The following is a 25406-nucleotide window of genomic DNA, read 5'->3' on the forward strand; positions in this document are numbered from 1 at the left end:
GGTACGAAACGGCCCCCCGAGTACGGTGTGTACACCCCATGATCGCAGGGGTACGGTGCGTACCCCTGTGATCACAGGATGTACGCACCGTACCCCTGCTATCATGGGGTGTACGCACCGTACGGTGTGTAAGTGATTGTGTGCTTTTCCGTACGAATCGCCCTTACCTGACGTGGACCGTACGAATCGCGTCCTCATACCCCGGTCCGGATCGTACTCGTCGGGTCGTTCCGCATGTGTACGAGTCGTACGGTTCACTGTTTCAGCCCTGCAATATGTACGGATCGCGACGATTCGGACGGATTGACGGAATACGGATCGTACTACGCGACTCGGACGGACGGGTACAAATCGTACGGCGATGGCTCCGGATGAAAATCGTACGGACGTTTTTTTTCCAGGATCGGAATCGGCCCCATAATGTTAAAATAAATTACATATACATATAAATTAATATATATATACTTATTCCACATAGTGCAATATTAGGGAAAACGTTGGATAGCGTAGGAGTAAAAATGACTATTCCCACTCCAAAGAGTGCAACAGCAGGGAAAGCGCAGGATAGCGTAGTGGTAAAAATTACTATTCCCACTCCAGTGAGTGCAACAGTAGGGAAAACGTTGGATAGCGTAGGGGTAAAAATTACTATTCCTACTCCGTAGAGTGCAACAGTAGGGAAAGCGTTGGATAGCGTACGGGTAAAAATTACTATTCACACTCCAGAGAGTACAACAGTAGGGAAAGCGCTGGATAGCGTATGGGTAAAAAGTACTATTCCCACTCCAGAGAATGCAACAGTAGGGAAAGCGCTGGACAGCGTAGGGATAAAAACTACTATTCCCAATCCAGTAAGTGCAATAGTAGGGAAAGCGCTGGATAGCGTAGGGGTACAAATTACTATTCCCACTCCAGAGAGTGCAACAGTAGGGAAAGCATTGGATAGTGTAGGGGTAAAAAAATTACTATTCCCACTCCAGAGAGTGCAACAGTAGGGAAAGCGCTGGATAGCGTAGGGGTAAAAATTACTATTCCCGCTCCAGTGAGTGCAACACTAGGGAGAGCATTGGACAAATATTGTAATTAAATAATGATTTATTAATAAATTTAGAAAGAAAAAAACTACAAATATATCAAAAATAATAATTACTTTAATAATATTAAATACTTCCCACCCTCTTTCCCAATAAACACACAACACACTTCACATAAAATTTCACACAATTAAATCAATTGTCAATTAATATTTAATAAAAATTAATTTGCAATTATTAATTACATACATTTTTATTAATAACTATAAATAATATGCAATAAAAATGAATAACCAATTCTTAATTAATTAACAAAAACAGTAATTATCAATACCAATGAATAATATTTACGGGAAAATTAAGAACAAATGAATTAATTAACAAAAAATATCAATAACACTAAATAATATTTAATAAAAATGAATAACCAATTAATAATTAATTACCAACAAAAATAATTATCAATAAATTTTTCTTAATTAATTACTTAATTACAAATAATTTACTTCCCACCCTATTCCCCTATAAACCCACAACCCACTCCAATAATAAATTAATACAAATAAAATAATTAGCAATTAATAATACATATTTACCAATTAATAATTCATTAACAATAAATTAATAATAACAATATTTACTAATAAATAATTACTTAATTAAAATTAAATTACTTCCCATCCTATACCCCTATAAACCCACAAACAGCTACAGAAATCAAACACAAAATGTAAAAAAATATATATATATATTCCTAAAAATGAGTATTTAATTGACTATAATTAAATTACTTCCCACCCTAGTCCCCTATTAACCCACAACCCGCTATAGTACTAAAACGCAAAATTTACTTAAAAAAAATACTAATTTCTAAAAAATTTATGTATATATTTAAAAAAACAGTACAATACTTAACAAAAAATATAGAACACATACATATTAAAAACATACTAAAATACACACTCACATAAATATCGATATTATTAACATAGATAATTTAACTATCAATATTACTAACATCGATATTCTGGTTGTAGATTTCGATATTTTGTCCCTGCGATATTTGAAAACTCAATATAACTGGGCTTCAATATTTAAAAATCGATATTTTGACTGTCCACAGGCAGAAATGATGATTTCCTCCCACTCTAAAGCTGTATTTGACTGAGGAAACGATTGTTTGAACTGTATTCTTGAAGTATCTATGTTGGGACATCCTTTATCCCAGGTACAAAGGCATATAATAGAGTTATTGCATACACAATGACAGTATATAAAATATTGCTACATTTTAGTGACCATGACAAAAGATCCGGGGCAATATGAAAACATCATACAGCATTTAAGGCACTTTTAGAAAAAATGTAAACATGTTGTCACTCTGGTGGTATTTAGGATGTTATGGCCTTCCAGTGTCTATATTAACAGCTGCACAGACATCTTATAATCATCATTGGCAGTGCTTCTGCAGTTTTACAGTTCTAAGTTATCTTTTTAAATCTGTTCCTTGCCATCTCATGATTACTTTAGATGTGCAAGGAAACCCATTAACAGCTAGTGCAGCCATGCTTTCATAGCATCTTTGTAAACACATCTGTTTAGGACTTTCTTATGGATGTGTAATAAATATGGTGATGATGACTTTAATAGGCAAATTATATTTGATGTTGTGGATGATTTAATTTGTCATGTCATGTCTGAGGTCATGAACAGTGCACTGAAGAAGGTGTTATATTTTCTTAGCACACTATAGCTGGAATTCTGCATTTTTAAATGTTGAACAGTAACCAGTGTCTCTCTACAACATGTTCAGTTCTAAATGATCTTCTAAATGTAATAACTTTAATATCAAACTATAAATGACTGTAATAAAAGTTTATTTTTAGTCATTGTTCTTGGTTTTGCAATGATATACTGTATTAAGCCCAGAACCCACAATCCAGGTCTTGCTGTTCACTTTATTCCATCCTGCCCACCTGGTGTAAGCTGCAGGACACAGCTAAGCCTAACCCTGTGCTCTGTACCACACCCTGCTAAACACTGTGAGCAGTTAGGCCTTCTGTTGTTTCTAGTGTGAACAGGGCGTGGCTTTGTTGCACCCTCACATCAACTAGACATGCACATTGCTTATCTTAGGTTGATAGTTCTACATCCGGGTCACACTTTGCACCCTGCACTTCCTTCCAGATTTTCACCAGCTGGTCTGATAAAAACTGGTGGATTACCAGAGCCTCCTTGTACTGACAAATGTTGAACTTTAATCCAAATGTGTAAAAGCGGGGGCTGTGCACCATTGTGATGTTCGCTGCCAATCCCAGAAACCCCAAGTAAACATCGTCCAGCGGGAAAACAGGCAGCTCGATGGAGGCTCGATACAGGCCAGGAATGGCATCTCCAGTCATGATAAAGCCGCCACCAGACAGGAAGTTGGGGTACTCTGGATATGGGAAAAGCGAGTGCGTGACGCCGTACTTTCCTGTTCGCGTTACAATGGGATGGCGATGCAAGTATCCGTGAAGAGTGCAGGAGTCATTAACAAATGTTGCCATATAACTGACCAGGCCCCTGGGATTCACCAATTCATCATCATCCCCTGAAATAGAAAACATATAGAATATTTAAAGTGACAGCTCTTTATAGTACACAACTGTGCCTATGACTAGAAAACATTCTCCAGCATTTGGCCAATTATACCTTCTTTCTTCTACCCCCCCATTGTGCATTGCTCTGAATAACAGTCCCTAAGACATGATTTCATGCACCTGTACTGGTCAAGCTCAATACCTTTTCCTTACTTCGGGTACGGGTCATCTATTTTGGGTCTCTACATCCCTAACTTTGCAACAAAATGATTAATTCCTACTTATCTGAATATGTTGAGTTGGATTACTGTACCACAGATGAAGTTAGAAATGAAAGGCCTGGTTTATCACTTGACGGACAGAGGTCAGTCCATTAGGATGGCGGAGGACATTACTTTTCCCACCTTCATGGACTACCATCTGACAAATTTAGAGATGACCGGCCGCCCAGAAGACATCTCTGTACGTTGAAAGGAACAGCCATCATGGTGGGTTCCATTCAGTGTATAAAAAGGTTTGGCGAGCAGTTACTATCGGTTTTAATGTTTGTTCGCTCCCCGTCCCAACACCCAGCTGTACATCTGTTTCAGACTGTCAGTTTTGATGGTTGTTTACAAACTTTTACAAAGTTTTTGTTTTTTTCTGCTACATGCCCCCAAAGTGGTTGTTTGCTTAAAAAAAAAAACTAATGACCCTCACACCCTGCGAGATCCAGGGTGTGGGTGTGATTAGGTTTTTTTCAGTCCTTCACTGCCAGAATGTTTCTAGCAGTGAAAAAAAAAGTAAAAAAGGCATTACACTATCCACCCTTAATAGGTGATCTAATGGTGTAATGTTATTTCTTCAATGGCCCACAGTCTGTTGGGACATTGGAGAACATTTGCAATCGACAGCCAAGGTTCACCTGCTTTTTAATCAGGCTGGTGACGTAGGGTTGGCACCAAATTCTAAATCAGGCTCTAAGAATGTAGTTGCAAAAGGTTGTTTTTTTGTCTGATATTAGATACTGTAAAACCATTAAAACATATACTAAGAATAGCGGAAGTGGCTCATTTTAAGACGAATCTGTGGCAACTACACTACAGAATCATTCAATTAATTGTCTTTCATGCTATTAAGAACTGGGAATTTACCATTAAAATGTACTTTAGGTAGATGGGAGAAAATGTTTCCTCCTGTACATAATTGAACTCTCTGTCCTCTGTCTCTTTGGTCCCCATGATGTGAATGATGTTTGTTCACTGCTACATATGGCACTATTATGATTACTTAAGGACATGTTTTTACATAGCAATGCGATGACTGCAAAAGTAGCCATGGACTTCATTATGGACCCACCTACCCCATCTGATTGTTATCATATTTCTACTTTTTACTTTTTAAAAATCCTTTTAACATCTGTATTGTCTAATTGTTCTACAGACTGCTTTTACTGTTATAGTTTTAGACCTTCACTGAAGATCATGGATAAATACATTAACTACAAAGTAAAATCAAGACCTGGGTCCAGACAAAAAAAAGTTTTTGAAAAACAGAGCAGCCTAGCTGAGATGGAGTGTTCCTTTTAAAGGACAATTTCCCACACCCATCATAGGAAGCATGTTTTATCATCGGGAACCTCCTCACTCCGTGACACCTAGTCACGGTACATGCTAAGACCCCTCACAGAGAGAGAGAGAGGAGCACACCGGATGTGTTAGTGGTATAATAAATCCCCTTGAATGAGCATGGCTTAGTGAGGTAAGCAGAGCATGCAAAACAATGTGATAAGTTAAAACTGTCTCCAGGGTACGCAGCCACCTTTATTCATGCGTCTCTGGGTCAAGATTGAAAAGCAAGACACTGTAAGAAGGATTAAACCTGCTGGGATGTGTCACCAGGGTAGATCAACATGTTTCCACCCATAACCCTCGGAGGTGGTGTTGCGGCATTCATCAGGATCTACGGTGATGGTGCTTCTGCTTCAGAATTGTGTTCAAAACAATATGTGCGGAATGTAAAATAATACAAAACCATCTAGAGGTCCTGGGAGGAACCCACTGGCAGGAACCTGCAAAAATCTATATATGAATACAGATGAACAGCTTTGTAATAATTTCAGTGCAGGCTAACGGTGAAGGAAAACCACTATGGCAACAAGCATAATTAAGTGTAAAACACATAATCTTTGACACTCATAGAACTAAACCAATTCCCACAGTCTTTATTGGCCACCAAGATTAAGAAATTTAGAAAGGATCTGGCACGCGGCTCACTTGAAAAGTTATCCATACACAAGTGACAACTACAACCAGAAGGGTCGCAGATATGGATCTAACTATTCCTTGGATGATACCGATGATTGGTCAAGAGAATCAGATACTGGACCCAGTGGATCTCGTCAGCCTGGTACACAAAAGAAAGGTTGAGGCAGGTTGCATGAACAGCATTCTAGACCACCCCAACAACAAACGTGGTCCCCTACGTCCTGTGATTATCCTATGCCACAATTAACAACCTCCCCCACCTCCTTTCTAAAATGCAACTTTTTTCGGGCAGGGCCGGGGCAGGTCGAGAGGCAGAAGAAGACACCAGCAGGCCCATGTGCACTGGAGCCCTCTTCATCACTCTATCACATGCGGAGCATTACAAACACTACTCCACAGCTGAGCATGAGCAATGACACAACCTTGTCGTGAATCTTTGCAGCTGGCCATTGACATCATCGGAAATCTGCGTGCTCAATAAAGGACTGGATTTTGTCCCTACCTATAAGTAACCCTAGGCGAAACTTGCGGAGTTGTACTCTGGGGAAAGTCACAGAGATACTGGAAAACTATGTGGAATGCAGCAGAGTTTTGAAGCCTGGCAGAGTTACCTGCACCATACATAGCCTCCCCAACCCCCACCATCCCCCCTAGCCCCCACTCCCTCTCCTGTATCCCCCCATGTAGTAAGGCCTGACCAAACCTGTCCCCTGGTTCCTTCTTGCCCCGGCTGCTGGCTGCACTCAGCTGCTTCTGCAGCTCCAGCTCGGAGAATTCAATTACCTGGAAGATCTGCAGTGCGCATGGCGTATTGCTTGAAGGCATGCATGCCTTCACACAATACGCCATGCGTCTATACTGTCTGGTCATTGTCACTGCCTGTGGAAACAATTGAGGGTGCTTCTTGGGCAGATGTTACATAATGCGGGTAAAACATTTACCTATACCCACTATATCGCAGCTGTTGCTGTCAGTTTAATAGTCTGGTATTAAATGTACCCTGCCAGTTAATTAAACCCAAAAGTTTATGTTATGGACCTGAAATTGCATTTTGCCACCCTCCCAGTGCCAACATTTCAAGTGAAAAGTTCACGGACTGTAAATGGCTGTGGAAGAGCCATCAGAACATTTGCAAAGAACATTTCATCTGAGTTAAGCAGAAGTTATATTTTTATATAAAAACGTGGACTTCAAGCTGACTTGCAAACAAGCCTAATCTAATAATTTCTTTTTAACACCGGGGCCGATTCACAGAACTAACTTAAGACAAAATCCTAAACTTACTACCATTTTGGTATTCACAGAAAGCACTTACTCATTTTGGTATTCACAGAAGGCACTTACTCATTTTGGTATTCACAGAAGTTAGGAGTCCTAACTTTAGGACTCCTACATGCCTTCTGTGAATACCGAAAGTCTTAAAGTTAGGATTTTTCTCAGTTTGCTGCCCTGGTGTATTGTGGGTGGGGGCTCGATTTGGGACTCTTCTAATTCATAACCTAATCGAGAGCCTTCCCATTTTTCTTTCCTGCTTGAAATTGTATGATGAAATCATAATCACAAAAAAACTGTGTCTCATAGATAAGGCTTTTGAAGATTTAAGAAATTAACAGTTATTCTGTGATCAGTACCTAAAAGATATTGCCTCCATTTCTCAAAAGCCCTTTTTATGGCTAATAATTCCGTGTCCCCTACAGCATAGTTCAACTCAGCCCGTGATAGCTTATGTGAATAATATGCCACAGGGTGAAGACATCCTGTGTTGGGGATCAACCTGAGAAAGAACCCCTCCTATAGCTGATTGGGAGGCATCGGCCTCGACTATAAAGGGTCGAGAAGGATCAGAATGTTTCAAAATGGGTGCCTGTGTAAATGTTTCTTTCAATTTACAAAAAGCTTCTTCTGCCACCAAGGTTCACAAAAAACGTAACCCCTTTCTTGAGGAGTTTAGGGATGGGCGAGACCAATTCAGAAACATTTGAAATAAAACTTCTGTAAAAATTGGCAAAGCCAAGAAAGCACTGAATATCTCTAACAGTCTTTGGTGCTGGCCGGCGAGTGATAGCTTCTACTTTCTGTGGATCCATACTGATTCCTTGTAGGGGCACAATATACCCAAGAAAGGCTACTTGGAATGTATGGAATCTACACTTTTCCAGTTTGCTAAATAAATGATTGTCCCGTAATCTTTCAAGGACCTTCGTCACATGGAGTTCGTGTTCTTGTAAAGATGAGGAATAAATCAAAAGATCATCAATGTAAGCTATGACAAAGAGGACCAACATGTCTCTTAGGACTTCATTAATAAAGAACTGAAAGGCTGAGGGAGCGTTACAGACTCCGAATGGCATGACTAGATATTCATACAACCCCAACTTAGTACAAAAATACGTCTTCCATTCATCTCCCTCTTTAACTCTCGCCTAATCGTAGGCTCCTCGTAAGTTCAATTTGGTGAAGATCTTGTCATCTTTTATCTTATCAAGAAGGGAAGAAATCAGTGGTAGAGGGTATCTGTTCTTAATAGTAACATCATTGAGCATCCTATTGTCTATCCAACATCTAAGACCACCCCCTCGTTTAAGAATAAAGAAGAGGGATGAGGAGGCTGGTGATATAGAAGGGCAGATGAATCCAATTCTGAGCATTACATCCAAATAGTCCCGCAAATAAATGTTCTCTTTTTCAGTCAAAGCATATATTCTGCTACAGGGAATGCGGGCACCCGGCAAAAGATCAATTCTACATTCATAAGGCCTGTGTGCTGGAAGGCTTGTTGCTTTGTCCACATCAAACACCTCTTTCAAGTCGTAATACGTAAGTCAGTTACGTCAGAACTAGTGAAAGCCCCTACTTTCTCTGCCTATTTTGTCATATGGAAAACATGTCCCTGGCAGAATCCCGGATTGAAGGTCAATGTCATCTCTGTCCAAGTAATAGAGGGGTTATGTTGATATAACCAGGGCAGCCCCAATATGGCTGGGAATTGAGGAGACTGAATGAGATCAAATGCAATAATTTCTTGATGTCTCTCCTCAATGACCAGGGTTAAGTCAATGGTAGCGTGTGTAACAGGAACAGATTTAAGACTACTGCCGTCTATGGTTGTGACCCTCCCAAGAGGACTTAGGGGGTCATTAGGATGGCGGGCGGACTTAGTCCGCCCCCCATCCTATCGGTATTTGCGACCGCCCGCCATAAGGGCGGGGGTCCTGTGGGGGGCATTAGGATGTGCCCGCCACAGTGGCAGGCGCATCCTGCATGTGTAGCATGGTGGCGGGCGGGGCTCTCAGCACCGCCCGCCACAATGCTAAACATGAACAAATGCAGTTGCATTAACAAAGCAGCAGGCACCACGCGGTGCCTGCTGCTTTGTTAATGCAAATGCAGGGGGGTACCACAGGTGCCCCCCCTGTGCACCCCCCACCTCTCCTTCACTCCGGGGTCCCGCAGGGGGCCCCCGAAGTGAAGACCGCATGCCTTTCTGTGGCGGCATCGCTGCCACTGAAAGGCATCTATCCTGGGCCATCCTAATATGGCTGGCGGTGTCAAATAGACACCGCCACCATGTTAGACCTTTTCCGCCCCGGTCGCAAGGCGACCGGGGCAGAAAAGCGGCGGATGGTCTTTCCGTCCGCCGCGGTCACCCCCGTCATACTAATATGGCGAGGGGCATTTAGCTGAAGATGGAGGGCGGATTGCCCCTGCCAGGCCGGCGGTGGCTAATGCCAGCCTGGCGGGGGCAATTTGCCCGCCATCCAAATGGGCCCCTTAGACACCAGAGGAACCTTCTTACTGTATGCCCACTGAATGTCCATAAATTTACCACAGGCGCCAGAATCCACCATTATTTGGACATCTATAACCTGTTCTCCCCATATGAGGCGAGAGGAGAGAAGGAAGTGATGTGAAGATAAAATAACAGGTTTGGTTTGCTAGACAGTTAAACCTGAACTACCGGAAGTCTTTGTCTCAGGAGACTCCGGGCTTGTTAGTCTTCCAAAATCTTCTTTTGCTTTGGCTTAACAGGACAATCTCTCAGAAAATTACCTGGTTGTCCGCAATATAAACACAACCTTTTTGTCACGCCTTCTTCACCTTTCTTCTCCACTAAGGGGTCCTCTAACACTCCCTATTTGCATAGGTTCTGGATCTTCTGGCTGTTTCTCGACATCTGGCCGTCTCTCTCTATAAACAAACATGCGTCCTTCTGACCTTCCTCTTTCTCTTTTTCTTTCACAGATTCTGTGGTCCAACTTGACTACTAGGTCTATAAGGGCCGTACAAGACTCGGGGGGATCAACTACTTCTGCTAGAAGATCTTTTAACTCATCCTCAACCCTCTATAGAACAAGGCACTGTGTTTTTCTTCAGGCCACCCCACCTCTGGTTCTAATCTATTAAAAGTAGAAACATATGTTGGTAGATCCTTTGTACCCTGTTTCAAATTTAGAAGCTCATAGTCTACAGACTGCATGAAAGAATGCCTGTCAAACAAATTCTTCAGTTCTCCCTTGAATGCAACATAATTATGCAGCAGTGGATCATCTCTTTCTATGAAGGGTATGGACCAGGTCCCCCTAAATAGGGTCCCCCTTTCTATGAAGGGTATGGACCGGGGCAGGTCCCCCTAAATAGAACAGGACAAGCTACTTTAGCTTGGTTGGTTGGGAAACATGCGGCTTTACACATAAAGTGAAGTTGACATTGACTAATGAAAGCTGCAAACTTAGTAGGATAACCCATAAAACGCTCAGGGGGGTTGGGGGGGCAGGGGAATTGACTGAAGAGTGGTTACTTGTATAACTGGAATATTAGCAATGAGAGGCTGAGAAGAAGGAAACGGTGTCCCTGTCCTATTACCCATACTAGATTCAGTTCCCATACCCCTGTGAAGGGTGTCCAGCCATGCTGAGAGGGCCTGGGTTTCTTTCTGTAGATTACTCAAGATGTGTGCTAGGTCTGCAAGTGTCACCTGACTCATTTCCCTAACATTTGGGCAGAAATCAATGTTGTTATTTTATGGCTTTGCGTTCTGTCTGGATAATCAAGTAACGTTCTTTTACTCACATTTCTGCAGGAACGCCACGAAATGAAGAAAGGCCCTCTACTTCCCCAGTATGCGTATCTCACCCAACAGAGTCAAGCATCAATAGTAACGTGGGGAAGAAGGGAAAGAGAACAAGGAAGAGAGAAGGTTCCATGACGCACCCCAGTCTGAAGCAGGATTAGTTTATCAAAAGCGAAAGAAAGTCTGTTAAAAGAAAGAATAGAAGAAGAGGTAAGTATGTATAGTCTCTGTCTATTTATATACCATATCTTTCTATCTACATGTATATCTACCTCTCGTAGGCCCAGATCTCTGTACTGGGGTGAATGTATGACATTGTTCTGCATTCTGTCCATCAATTGTTCTTTCTGCATTTGTCTCCCTGAGTGGGACGGGTATGCTCAGACGTTCGTCCCTTGCTCACTTTGCCACTGGATTCAAGATAGCCTGCCTGATAAGGGTTATAAACCCAAAAACGGTCCCAGGATGCTTGTTTCCGGTCCAAGGAAGGCATTGCTTGGTAGTTCAGGCTGGACTGTTCCCATGAGGCACAGGGTCAAACTGATTTGCATATGGCCCTGTCTGAACTGGGGTGGTGGAGTGAGCTAAAGAATGTAGATGGGGTAAACCCAGATCAGTTGACTGGGGGTGAGTGTTTGATTTGCTCAAACGCTCCATCCATCATCCCCTTTGATATTGGTTTGTTCGCCCTAAGTTGGCAGGGTATGCCCAAACGAGTGTCCCTTGCTCACTTCGCCACTGCATTCAAGATAGCCTGGCTGATGAGGGTTATGAACCTGCAACCGGTACCAGGATGCTTGTTTCCGGTCCAGGGAAGACATGGCTTGGCGGTTCGGGCTGGACTGTTCCCATGAGGCACAGGGTCAGACTGATTTGCATATGGCCATGTCTGACCTGGGGTGGTGGAGTGAGGTAAAGAATGATGATGGATTAAACCCAGATCAGTTGACTGGGGGTGAGTGTTTGAGTTTCTTAAACGCTCCGTCCATCATCTTTTTTGGCATCGCCCTGATATACTTTAGGTTTGGCAGAATTACACAGGATCTTCGGAGTGCAGAGTGGCTATCGTCAGCCCAGTAGTTCCACTCTTAGAATAGACTACAGGTGGGTCACATGCCTATGGGCACGGAGGTTGCCTTCAATTTCTCCAAATATGAGATGCACTGAGAATGCTTATACGTATACCTTGCTCTTGCTTCTGGGTGAGCACCTAACAGTAGTCATGAGCGGAAAGTTAGTATGACTGTCTATTTAAGGCAAACTACGGTCATAACATTAGTGTGTGAACCACTTAAACAGTAGATGTCTCTTGGAGAAATCCATTATCAAACATTCAGCATTCCATGATAGGAGATAATAAGAAAACAAAACACCATATGACCTAGGACAATACATGCTAAGGACATACCAAGGGCCAGAACTATAGTTGAAGGGGTAGAGAGAGAAGGAGATAACAGCCAAGATGCAAGTTTGCCTATTTACGGAGAAATGAGAGGAAGTAGAAGGTGTCAGACGCTTCAGGATATCAGGGATTGGACAAAAGGCCAGAGACAGTAGAAGTTCATGCCGTTGTAGCACATTAAAGGCTTGGTAAGCATTTGCACTAAACAGGGAGAGAGGGTGGAGGTGGGCACTAAGCTCCTTATAGGGGCTCAAAAGTGGGATTTTTGGCAGTATTTTGTCCCTCCTCCACAAGGGGTGGATTCTGTGGGCTTGCTTGTTGGTACTATTATTTTCTTGGAAATGCCAATAAAAAGAAAAGTACTGAAATATAGTATCATTTTTAATTTCAAGCATTGGGAATTAATAGATGAAGTAATGTAAAATGATTCCTGGGTCTGAGGTTTAGGACACATGTCCCAGCAAAGTATTTAGTCGCTAAGGCCCAGATCACCTTATATAGTCGTCCCAAAGAAATGATGAGTATCTCTAGCAGCACCAGACAAGGCTGGCTAACTCTTCTCACCCTTCTCGTTTTCCCATATGATCTATAGCTTACAAGATCAGATAGAACCCAGGTATCACATGGATACTCTTTGAACCTTGTTAATATTCTTACATGCATTCCTAATAAATGTTGGTTTCTCTTGAACAGGCTTCCATGGTTCTTTGGGAAGAACTGATGCAAGAGTTGTGCAAATTTGCAAAGTTTTATGAAGGCTTTTTTCCTTTTCCACATCCACATAGTATTTCTGTTTTTTTCCTTGATTTATGCCACCAATCTCCTTTAGTGACACTAATGGCATGGTTCTGTACGAGATATACTTCTGAGAGAAGAGTTGTGAAATACTGATGTGTAATTCTGTCATGCATAGAATGGTCTACAAAAGGAAAGCTTGCAGATACAAATTGTCCTAATATTTGACACTGTGCAAAGAGAAGCTCTGCAAAAGAAGACATTGTCGAGAAACATTCTGCACACATTTTTCACCTTGGATGGGTCGGACCCCTTCCAGATTGGCGACTGCCTGTGAGCTCGCAGGCCAATACATGCACCCCACCTTCCCTTGCGATAACAGAAGAAACAAGCCATTATTGCCCAAATTGTCTGTAGCTCAAGTCCAGTGCTTAGTCCATAACATCACCCTGGGACAGTGCACTGAGCGAATGCCCCTACTCAGCAAGGGTGTAGTACCTCCTGCAGCCTCCAGGCTGCACTTTGCTGCCAAGTGTTGTTGGCAGTCCTTGTGTCAGACCTGGGCTGCAAGTGCCATGTTCACCCTCTGCTGACTCCTTGCTTACCCATTGCCTGCTCCCTGTGTTCCTGTTGTAAGGCATCCCAAGGGCACAAGTTTGAGCGGCTCCACTTTTGGCCATTGTGCTCCCTCTGCTGTCCCTTTGTGCTGTCCCCGCCATGCTGCCTGGGGCTTAATGACCTCAGGGCAGCTTCCCCACTTGATCGCCTCCTGACGCTCCCAGCTGAAGCCTAATAACCTGAGTTACCCCCGATGTTGAGGAGGAACAGACCCATACTCGCGTCCATCCGGTGTACCCCATCTGGTTCATAGTATCCTTGCTTTCTAAGGTTAATGAGGCAATGTCTCATGAGCCCCATCCATTGGCCTTGTACACTCTGGACAATTTCTACCTTGACCTTTCTACTGCTGTGTTATCCAAATCCCCCTCCTCCATACGACTTGTGGTATGATCTAAGACCATACTAGCTCTGCTGGTCTGATGAGCCTGGCAACAGCTGTAAGTCCAGTTATCATGGCCACGAATAAATCCCTACTTCACAGGTCGACTTTGTCGTTCCTTCCCAGATGAACCACTAATGCATCAGGTTTTCCTCCGCGTATTACCGCATCTTGAATGGTAGGCAGCAGGTATTCCCATTGCATCCCTGGCTTGCCCATCGACGAGACCATTGCGGGGTGCCACAATCCTTCATAATTCCTTCATGCTGCGCTCACCACTGTGCCTTTGTGACAAACAAATGTTCCAGGATCCACACTTCGCATGCCTGACTGAGGGAACCTATTTTGATGGAAAACTTTTTAAGTTTAATTTACGGCGGATGAAACCCTGAAAGGCGCCAGATGCTCACCGGCCTATCATTTTGATGCGCTCCTCCTCCAAGCTGTTGATCACGCCTATTCAAAAGGACTGTGGCACTAATTATTTTGATGGGAGCCCTGCTGCACTAATGACCAGGATATACGTCAGTACAATGCGATCTTTTAGATCGCGGTACTTTCCAACGCTGCCATTACAACGCAAGTCATTACAACGACTTGCGTTGGTGTGCGCGGATTGAGTATTATTATAATTTTATATTCCAACACCAGCCCACGTAACAGTAGGGAAGGTGTTGGAATATAAAATTACAATATTTCTTATCCAACAGCGCCATCCAGCGCAAGTCCTAGTAACGACTTGCGTTGTAATGGCATCGTTGTAAAGGTACTGCGGTGTAAACACCGCGTTGTAAACGATGTTTCCCCTAATGGCCATTCTAAGGATAGCATTGAATTGAAAGTGGCTAATGTATGAGCCATCCTCATGACAGAAAAGTGACTGCTCGTCCTAGGTTGGGTTCTTTCAGTAATCGCGCATGAAGCAAACAGGGCAGTATTCGCAATAAAGGTGTGCGTGCTTGCCTCTGTCCTCTTGGTTTGTTTTTGATCTACACAAATATATGGCCGTGGCACTGTCCTCCACATGCAGGTCACTCCTTCTTAAGCAGGCCGACCCATGGTTGAATCTGGCAGGGGCCATCAGTTCACTGACCCTGTATGCCCCACAAAATGCAAGGAGGAAACCTCTCAAAAGAGCAGTAGCTCAAGCCTAAGAGTGCAGATGCCTTGAAGCTCCATGAACACCATTTGCAAGGTGCTGAAGCATATGGAGCATCTCCTGTCTTTTTGTTGTCTTGGTTGGAGGCACTCCCATCCCTTCAAGGCTGCCCTATTTTAAAAAGTGCTGTCTGGGTCACTGTTTCCCGCTAATTTCACATAGCAAGAAGCAGCGCTAATGTGGTTTTGTGCCCAAGATGTTGTTTTGGTTCTGGGGAGGCCCACTGCAGAAATTACTCTGCATCCCTACTGGACACTTCACCAGTTCCCTGGGTGCCTTACAGTCTGAAAAGTCTCCCAGCACTTACGGTACTGGGTCGCTGTCTAGGGATCCAGTGCACTGTCCACCAGCATGCTCAGGTCTACCAGGTTCCACAGTTCTTGCTGTATCCCTGCTCCGTCGAGGTCCGCATGCTGCCCTAACTCCCTGAATCTCTGCCACTGAAAACGAGACATCGCAGCAGCCACCGCATTTTATACGGCAGGAACATGCTTCGCTCTGAGTGCAATATTAGAACTAAGCTGGCAGTCTACCAAACGCCTCAGCGGGTGAACCACTATTGGACCCCCAATTCAAAGCTTAGACTACCGCATGATTCTTTACCCATAATGCAATCTGCATGCTAGCGAGAAGTTCTTCCCAAATAGAGAACACAACTGTGATTGGGAAGAGTTCCAGTACTGCCAACTTCTTGGTGATCTCTTTCTCATTCAAATGTGCTGGCTTTCTATGCATTCCGCAGCATGCATTAAAAGAGCAAAAAAAGAAATGTCTTCTCGTTGTGCCTCCCTACGCCTCCCCTGGGGAGGCGTAGAATTCAGACACATTTCCAGGTTTATGATTTCTCGTAAATCTGGAAATGTGTCAGGTGCAATGGGTTTTGCATTTGAACAGCACAGCAACACACATGGAACGCTCCTTTAACACAAAGCGCAGCGTGTAAAGAGGCCATATTTACAACAAAGCCATGCACTGTGGCTTTTCCTGTCCTTGTAAATATGAGGCAGAAAAACGCATTGCTGGTACATCACAAAAAGTGATTCACCGGTGGCGCAAGGGGCTTGTAAATAAGCCTCCTAAACTGTTGAGCTATCAGATTAACAATATTTGCAATAGCACCCTGGATTCACTCTCCTGAGGAACTTTATAACTTTATAACTCCCAGGATTGTATGTCTGCCACTGTAAGAGAGCACAGTATTCCTTTAAGAAAGAGAAGGTGGTTAAAGTAGCAGTTTGGTATTATGTCATGTATTATGTGGACAAATTATGTAACTGTAGGATAGAATGTAGTGCTGTACCTTTAAATATAAACTCCGCCTCCTTACAGTTGTGATGCAGCCACTCCAGGAAGCAGCGCTCCTTCAGTGAAAGGTTGTGGTGGCTTTCAGTAAAGTCCCACAGCAGGATGTCCTGAAACTCCTTGTTCTCTTTGTATATCAGCGTTGTGTTCTCCAGGCTAGAGGATACGGCCATCAAAAAGAGACGCTTCACCCAGAAGCCCGACACCTCCCCTTCCACCGCCCAGGTCTGGCGGAGGGCCGCTCTCCTGTCGCTCGATGCTGGGTGGGACTTCATGGCCAGTAGCAGCAGCTTTTTACCACCAGGAGTGTTGCAGTGACATTTCCTGTCCTGCAGGAGGGTGCATTTGTAGCTCTGTAGGTGCGGGAACTCTGCCTCGTGCTGAGTGAGGTTGAGGTGGTAGGTGACTGTGTCGTGTGTGAGGCTAACGGAGTGCCTCATTTGAAGTGTCTGACTCCGCATGACTGGTGATTGTCGACTGATGCCCACACAGCCAAAGGGCCAACAACTCTTTACATTCTTTGAGAACAGCCAGATATTTATAAAGGTGAACAGGGACAATGCCAGCAGGCTCTTCATCTTTCTGTTCATGTTGGCCTCTGTTCTACAAGAAATACAACACATTGGAGTGAGAAAATCTCAAAGAATACCAACAATTACAAAATGCAAGTTTTGGGAATTACCAGTATCACAAGAAAGTGTTTAGGTAATGTGCATGAAGCAAACATACAAAACCACTAAAGAACTGTGTCCAGTCCCCTTCTAAAAAAAGCCAAAGTAAGGACCTAACAAAGATAAGAGAGTTGGGGTTGTGATTATCAAAATTGCAGGCTTTGAAACTAAAACCCTCAAAGTCAAAATGTACCAAAATATGTGACTCATAACGCTTTTTTAGGAGGAAGGGCCACAAAAGCAGCATCTCCCCTTCCTTGCAATTCCTTATGGAATGCATCAATTGTTTGTGACCGCAATTGAGGTTGCCAACTATTAATTGGATACTAACCCCTGAAAGGGGATGGTCTCTATGCAAAAAGTGGAAGCCTCAACTTTGGGAATGGGTCCCCTGTGGTGTAGCAAGGTGCCATGAGCCATAATGCAAACAAAGAAATGAGACCATACTTCCCAGATTAGGTAGCAAAAAATAACCGTAATTGGCAAGCAGTGGGAAGCTTACGCCACAGTGCCCAGGGTCACCACACCTTATGCACTAATATTAGCTATGACCTCTTCACTCCCTTATCACTTCATCCTTCCTAAACAACTTCAATTCCCTCTTCTCTTGCTTTTCGTTTGTACCATGATACCTTTCACCTTTCTTTCTTCTCCTATTCCTCCATTGCCTCCTTTATTCTCCTTTCCTTTTTCAATTCCCCAAAGTAACTCTCATAGGTTTTTTTCTCCCTTTATCCTCCTTTTTCCTCCTGTCCTATAATGTGTGCATATTTACTTCCCAGTACTCTTCTCCATTCTTCCCAAGTCTACATCATTCCTTTTCTATCTCCACGCTCCTCTCTTCTTATTTATTTTATTTTAAACAAAATTATATTATTTTCATATAACAAAAAACAATAGCTGCCAGGACATAGTACATCAGAAACAAACAGTTGTCTATGCACTGCGGTAGTACAGGGTAAACACACAGGTTAAAGGTGTAATTCTAACATGTACGGCCCAAGTGCATAACATAATAAAACATGGCATTTGTCCTCTTCAGGTAGTAACTAACAAACTTCAAAACATAGCTGCCAAGCTGTCATAGAGTTCCATATTGGCCAGTCAAATCTTGAGTTCACCACTGTAATTCAAAATCCACCAAAGGCGTCCCATGCAGGGTCAGTTGCTTCCACCCTCTGAATCCTCCACTGAAAGAAGGAAGCTGTTAGGTGTATTTGTGTCAACATCCGGTGCCAATAGGCCATCTACTAGAGGTTCCCATGATCTATCACTATCAATTGTGCCCAACCCTCTTTTCAATTCCCAAAACAATATAGCACTCTCAAGCCCTTCTCGCCATTTAGTCAGTCATGGTCCCCCCGCAGCTTTCCAATGCATTGTCAATTCGTGCTTTGCCAGTATCAATGCCAGGTCAGGAAATCTAGTAGTGTTTTTTAACTTTTTTGGGCATGGGTAACCCCCAAGGAGGTAGGCCAGGTCTGTAAAAGGGATCAATGCAAAAACCACAGTTGATGGACAGAATGCAGAACAATGTCATACATTCACCCCGGTACAGAGATCTGGGCTTAAATCCATCTTTTTTTGCACTCCACACTACCCCAGTTCAGACATGGCCATATGCAAATCAGCCTTGACCCTGTGCCTCATGGGAACAGTCCAGCCCGAACTGCCAAGCCATGTCTTTCCTGGACAGGAATCAAGCATCCTAGGACCGGTTTCTGGCTGTCAGCCATCTTCAGCCAGGATAGCTTGACTCCAGTGGTGTGGAGAGCATGGGACTCACGTCTGAGTAAGCATGGGCGAATTTTGCGAATCTGGCGTTCGCGAATTTTGCGAATTTGCGAACTCGCAATCCGCAAAATCCGCGAATTCTCGCGAATTTGCGGATTTTTTTTTGTGTTCGCAAGGATTTCTGACAGTTCGCGAGGGTTTTGTAACAGTTCGCAATCGCGAACTTACATGTCGGCTGCAACGGTCACGATTATGTTGTTTCTACATCTGGTTCATCATCATAGGTTCCCAGCACCCTCTGTTTCACCCCTGCCACCCTCTGTTTTACCCATGCCACCCTCTGGTACATCAATGCCTTATGCCACCCTCTGGTTCATCATCACTGTAGATTATGGGGGGAAAAAGCAAGCACACCTGCCTGCTTCAACTGACATGAATCAATTTGGGGTTGATTTATTAATGTGTCACTGTTTTAAAATTCCAGTCTGGCACCTACATTCTTATCTGTAATTTGCTTTCTGTTGCAGTGCATTTTTTTTTCCAGGACCTTTGTGGCCTACTTGTAGCTATTCTATGAGCCCGCTGTGAGGGTCAGAGCAGGGTCATACAATTGTTGCAACTAGCAACTGAACTCTGGAGGGGCCCTTGTCAGGAAGCACTACAGGGAATGGTTACTAATGATGAGTTTGAACTTTTGAACCTGCTGAATGCTTTTTTTGTGTTCGCAAGGAATTCTGCCAGTTCGCAAGGATTTCTGCCAGTTCGCGAGGGTTTTGTACCAGTTCGCAATTGCGAACTTACATGTCGGCTCGCAACGGTCACGATTATGTTTTTTCTACGTCTGGTTCATCATCACAGGTTCCCAGCACCCTCTGTTTCACCCCTGCCACCCTCTGTTTTACCCATGCCACCCTCTGGTACATCAATGCCTTATGCCACCCTCTGGTTCATCATCACTGTAGATTATGGGGGGAAAAAGCAAGCACACCTGCCTACTTCAACTGACATGAATTAATTTGGGGTTGATCTATTAATGTGTCACTGTTTTAAAATTCCAGTCTGGCACCTGCATCCTTATCTGTAATTTGCTTTCTGTTGCAGTGCAATTTTTTTTTCCAGGACCTTTGTGGCCTACTTGTAGCTATTCTATGAGCCTTCTGTGAGGGTCAGAGCAGGGTCATACAATTGTTGCAACTAGCAACTGAACTCTGGAGGGGCCCTTGTCAGGAAGCACTACAGGGAACGGTTACTAATGATGAGTTTGAACTTTTGAACCTGCTTTCACTTTTGCAAAACTCGTTTTTCTGCAGAGCAGCATTACAGCAACTTTAATGCCCCACCAAGCTTATATGAGAAAGTTGATTTCTAATCCAAAAGTTATCCAAAGAAAATCAAAAGGCCTCAAATCTAAAAAAGTGCAGGCAAATGTCAACCTGAGGAGTTATTCTGATAAAAATAATCATTTTCAGAAGGTCTATGCTGCTTGCTAGTAGATTTCTTGTGCGGAATTGCAATTTTTGTAATTTCGCGAGTGCGAGATTGTTGCTGCCCACCGCACCTACATGTTCGCAATTGCGAACTTACACCGCAAAGAAAAAAAATCCACTGCGTGCGAATTTGCGGATTTTGCGGGAAATTCGCGAATCTCGCGGATTGCGAATTTACCGAAAATCCGCAAAATCCGCGAGCGTAACGGATTTTCCGCCCATGCTTACGTCTGAGCATACCCATCCCACTCGAGGTGACAAATGTAAAAACAACAGTTGATGGAACAAATGCAGAACAATGTCATACATTCACCCCAGTACAGAGATCTGTGCCTAAATACATTGTTTTTTGCACTCCACACCACCCCAGTTCAGACATGGCCATATGCAAATCAGCCTTGACCCTGTGCCTCATGAGAACAGTCCAGCCCGAACTGCCAAGCCATGTCTTTCAAGCATCCTAGGACCGGTTTCTGGCTATCAGCCGTCTTCAGCCAGGATAGCTTGACTCCAGTGGTGTGGAGAGCATGGGACTCACGTCTGAGCATACCCATCCCACTCGGGGTGACAAATGGGAAAACAACAGTTGATGGACAGAATGCAGAACAAAGTCATACATACATTCACCCCAGTACAGAGATCTGGGCCTAAATCCATTGTTTTTTTGCTCTCCACACTACCCCAGTTCAGACATGGCCATATGCAAATCAGCCTTGACCCTGTGCCTCATGAGAACAGTCCAGCCCGAACTGCCAAGCCATGTCTTTCCTGGACAGGAATCAAGCATCCTAGGACCGGTTTCTGGCTGTCAGCCATCTTCAGCCAGGATAGCTTGACTCCAGTGGTGTGGAGAGCATGGGACTCACGTCTGAGTAAGCATGGGCGAATTTTGCGAATCTGGCGTTCGCGAATTTTGCGAATTTGCGAACTCGCAATCCGCAAAATCCGCGAATTCTCGCGAATTTGCAGATTTTTTTTTGTGTTCGCAAGGATTTCTGACAGTTCGCGAGGGTTTTGTAACAGTTCGCAATCGCGAACTTACATGTCGGCTGCAACGGTCACGATTATGTTGTTTCTACATCTGGTTCATCATCATAGGTTCCCAGCACCCTCTGTTTCACCCCTGCCACCCTCTGTTTTACCCATGCCACCCTCTGGTACATCAATGCCTTATGCCACCCTCTGGTTCATCATCACTGTAGATTATGGGGGGAAAAAGCAAGCACACCTGCCTGCTTCAACTGACATGAATCAATTTGGGGTTGATTTATTAATGTGTCACTGTTTTAAAATTCCAGTCTGGCACCTACATTCTTATCTGTAATTTGCTTTCTGTTGCAGTGCATTTTTTTTTCCAGGACCTTTGTGGCCTACTTGTAGCTATTCTATGAGCCCGCTGTGAGGGTCAGAGCAGGGTCATACAATTGTTGCAACTAGCAACTGAACTCTGGAGGGGCCCTTGTCAGGAAGCACTACAGGGAATGGTTACTAATGATGAGTTTGAACTTTTGAACCTGCTGAATGCTTTTTTTGTGTTCGCAAGGAATTCTGCCAGTTCGCAAGGATTTCTGCCAGTTCGCGAGGGTTTTGTACCAGTTCGCAATTGCGAACTTACATGTCGGCTCGCAACGGTCACGATTATGTTTTTTCTACGTCTGGTTCATCATCACAGGTTCCCAGCACCCTCTGTTTCACCCCTGCCACCCTCTGTTTTACCCATGCCACCCTCTGGTACATCAATGCCTTATGCCACCCTCTGGTTCATCATCACTGTAGATTATGGGGGGAAAAAGCAAGCACACCTGCCTACTTCAACTGACATGAATTAATTTGGGGTTGATCTATTAATGTGTCACTGTTTTAAAATTCCAGTCTGGCACCTGCATCCTTATCTGTAATTTGCTTTCTGTTGCAGTGCAATTTTTTTTTCCAGGACCTTTGTGGCCTACTTGTAGCTATTCTATGAGCCTTCTGTGAGGGTCAGAGCAGGGTCATACAATTGTTGCAACTAGCAACTGAACTCTGGAGGGGCCCTTGTCAGGAAGCACTACAGGGAACGGTTACTAATGATGAGTTTGAACTTTTGAACCTGCTTTCACTTTTGCAAAACTCGTTTTTCTGCAGAGCAGCATTACAGCAACTTTAATGCCCCACCAAGCTTATATGAGAAAGTTGATTTCTAATCCAAAAGTTATCCAAAGAAAATGAAAAGGCCTCAAATCTAAAAAAGTGCAGGCAAATGTCAACCTGAGGAGTTATTCTGATAAAAATAATCATTTTCAGAAGGTCTATGCTGCTTGCTAGTAGATTTCTTGTGCGGAATTGCAATTTTTGTAATTTCGCGAGTGCGAGATTGTTGCTGCCCACCGCACCTACATGTTCGCAATTGCGAACTTACACCGCAAAGAAAAAAAATCCACTGCGTGCGAATTTGCGGATTTTGCGGGAAATTCGCGAATCTCGCGGATTGCGAATTTACCGAAAATCCGCAAAATCCGCGAGCGTAACGGATTTTCCGCCCATGCTTACGTCTGAGCATACCCATCCCACTCGGGGTGACAAATGTAAAAACAACAGTTGATGGAACAAATGCAGAACAATGTCATACATTCACCCCAGTACAGAGATCTGTGCCTAAATACATCGTTTTTTGCACTCCACACCACCCCAGTTCAGACATGGCCATATGCAAATCAGCCTTGACCCTGTGCCTCATGAGAACAGTCCAGCCCGAACTGCCAAGCCATGTCTTTCAAGCATCCTAGGACCGGTTTCTGGCTATCAGCCGTCTTCAGCCAGGATAGCTTGACTCCAGTGGTGTGGAGAGCATGGGACTCACGTCTGAGCATACCCATCCCACTCGGGGTGACAAATGGGAAAACAACAGTTGATGGACAGAATGCAGAACAAAGTCATACATACATTCACCCCAGTACAGAGATCTGGGCCTAAATCCATTGTTTTTTTGCTCTCCACACTACCCCAGTTCAGACATGGCCATATGCAAATCAGCCTTGACCCTGTGCCTCATGAGAACAGTCCAGCCCGAACTGCCAAGCCATGTCTTTCCTGGACCAGAATCAAGCATCTTAGGACCGGTTTCTGGCTTTCAGCCGTCTTCAGCCAGGATAGCTTGACTCCAGTGGTGTGGAGAGCATGGGACTCACGTCTGAGCATACCCGTCCCACTCGGGGTGACCCATGGGGTAATATCATTAATACGGTCCATTACAACCTCTCAGAACCCCGCTAAAGAGAGGAAGGACCCTACCATATGGAACGCTTCTGCCCCAAGCTCCCCACATCTTGGACACACTACCCCGATCTTTCATCCTTAGTATCCCATCACTTTCCACTTTCCACTCTCCCCAAAGTCCCACCTGAATCTCTCTACTGCCCCTCGATGTCATAGCACATGGGTCTTCCGCTCTCTTTTTTTTGAATCCCTCAAGTCCTTTGTATTTCCTCTTCTTTCTCCCCTTCTCTTCTCTCTCTCCTATTTTCCCCAGCTCACCTTCATTTCTGCATCCATATGTATCAAACTATCTTCCTCTATCCCGCCTCTTCCCCTATATATCTAGACACCCATCCCTCTCTTACCAGCCCCCCTGCATCCCTACATCTTTTCTCGTATAGCTGCATGCCCCCGGCTTCTCAATTCCTCTCAGTGCTGCTATTTTCCACCTTGTAATCCCCCTCCACTCTCCATTGCACCATCCCATTCTTCTTTACCTTATATCATTCTCTCCTCTGTCTGTCTTATCTGTTGTATGTCTCCACTCTTCCCTCTTTTTTTATCCTATATTTCTCTACGCCATCCCCAATTTCTCTCCTGTTTCCTTTCTTTAGGTATCTCTCCACCCTCCTAACGTTTTCTTTCTCTTGTTATATCTCTCCGTCTTTGCATTTGCTCCCCCTCTACCTGTCAATGTTCTCTTGTATCTATGCTCTACTCTATCACTTTCTCTCCTGTATTTCTCCTCCTCCCTTGGTATTCTCCACTGTACCTCTCTGTTCACCCTGTATCCTTCTATCCTGTCATGTATCTCTATATTTCTCTCCAACACCCTCTTTTTCCTATACTCTAGACTCCCCTTCTTTAACTGTCCACTCGCCATTCACTGCATCAGCTCTTTACTCTTCCCTGTCTCTTGTCTTACCCTTGTATCCCTCCTTCCTAATTCATTCTGTGTGCACTCTCCCTTGTCTCTTGCTACTCTGTATTACTGTCTCTCTGTTCACTCCTCCATCCGCCATTCTTTCTTGGACCTACCACTGTCACTCAATTCTCCTACCCTGAATGGTTGTTGTTTCTGACACTACACATAAATTGCAGCATGAGCACCTCTGGGGGGGGGGGGAAGGTGGGGGGGGGGGGTGTCCTTACTTGCTGCTGTGACATCTCACAAATGTCTGCATCCACAAACTGCTCAATGCGCTGCCAGGGGCCACTAAAGGACACAGCTAAAGTAGAGGCAGTTTTACAGAGCTTAAAGTCTTTCTATTCATGACTCGTCCAGCCCTGGTTTTTTCTTTGCATTCTGGGAGCTGTAGTCCTATTTATCCCCTTATAAAATGAGGACAGAGTCCCAGAATAGAAAGCAAAAAAACAGAATGTATGAGCGAGCCATGGATGGGCCTGGGACACTTGAGAGAGCTGTCCCTTCATGCTTCTGCCGATGACCATTTCCTACTGACAGGCAGTCTGCTGATCTAGGTTCGCATTGTCAACCAATCAAACATTTATAAAGCGAGGCAAATCACCCGTGAGTGTCCCGAGGCGCTATATTGGGCTTATACTGCTGTGAGCAACAAACGCCCGGTCTACTAGTGCACAACTCTGTGTGTGTGCAGAGGGTCACCGCAGCATGCTTCCATGCTTCCACTTATAGCATCACCAGCTCCTGCCCTTCCGGCGCTTCCTGTCACTCTCACTCCAGTACCACGTTTTCCTTCTGATAATACCACGAGCTCAAGCTTCCCA

General features: G+C 44.1%; 1 protein-coding gene across 1 annotated transcript; it reads right to left on the minus strand.

Annotated features, from left to right (window-relative positions):
- Window positions 1-3055: 3055 nt before the first annotated feature.
- Window positions 3056-17121, minus strand: LOC147678673 (beta-1,3-galactosyltransferase 5-like). The gene is made up of 2 exons (XM_086946620.1): window positions 16530-17121; window positions 3056-3627 (listed from the first exon to the last, which is right to left on the minus strand). The coding sequence occupies exons 1-2, from the start codon at window positions 17119-17121 to the stop codon at window positions 3167-3169; spliced, it is 1053 nt and encodes a 350-aa protein (XP_086802746.1). The 3' UTR covers window positions 3056-3166.
- Between the last annotated feature and the right edge of the window lie 8285 nt (window positions 17122-25406).

Source organism: Lissotriton vulgaris, chromosome 12 (genome assembly GCF_964263255.1).
Source record: "Lissotriton vulgaris chromosome 12, aLisVul1.2, whole genome shotgun sequence".
Classification (NCBI taxonomy): Eukaryota; Metazoa; Chordata; class Amphibia; order Caudata; family Salamandridae; genus Lissotriton; species Lissotriton vulgaris.

Coding starts and splice junctions, on each gene's coding strand:
- LOC147678673 (XM_086946620.1), bottom strand. CDS start 17,121: ATGAACAGAAAGATGAAGAGCCTGCTGGCATTGTCCCTGTTCACCTTT. Junction 3,628..16,529: donor GGCGGAGTTTATATTTAAAG/GTACAGCACTAC, acceptor TTTCTATTTCAG/GGGATGATGATGAATTGGTG.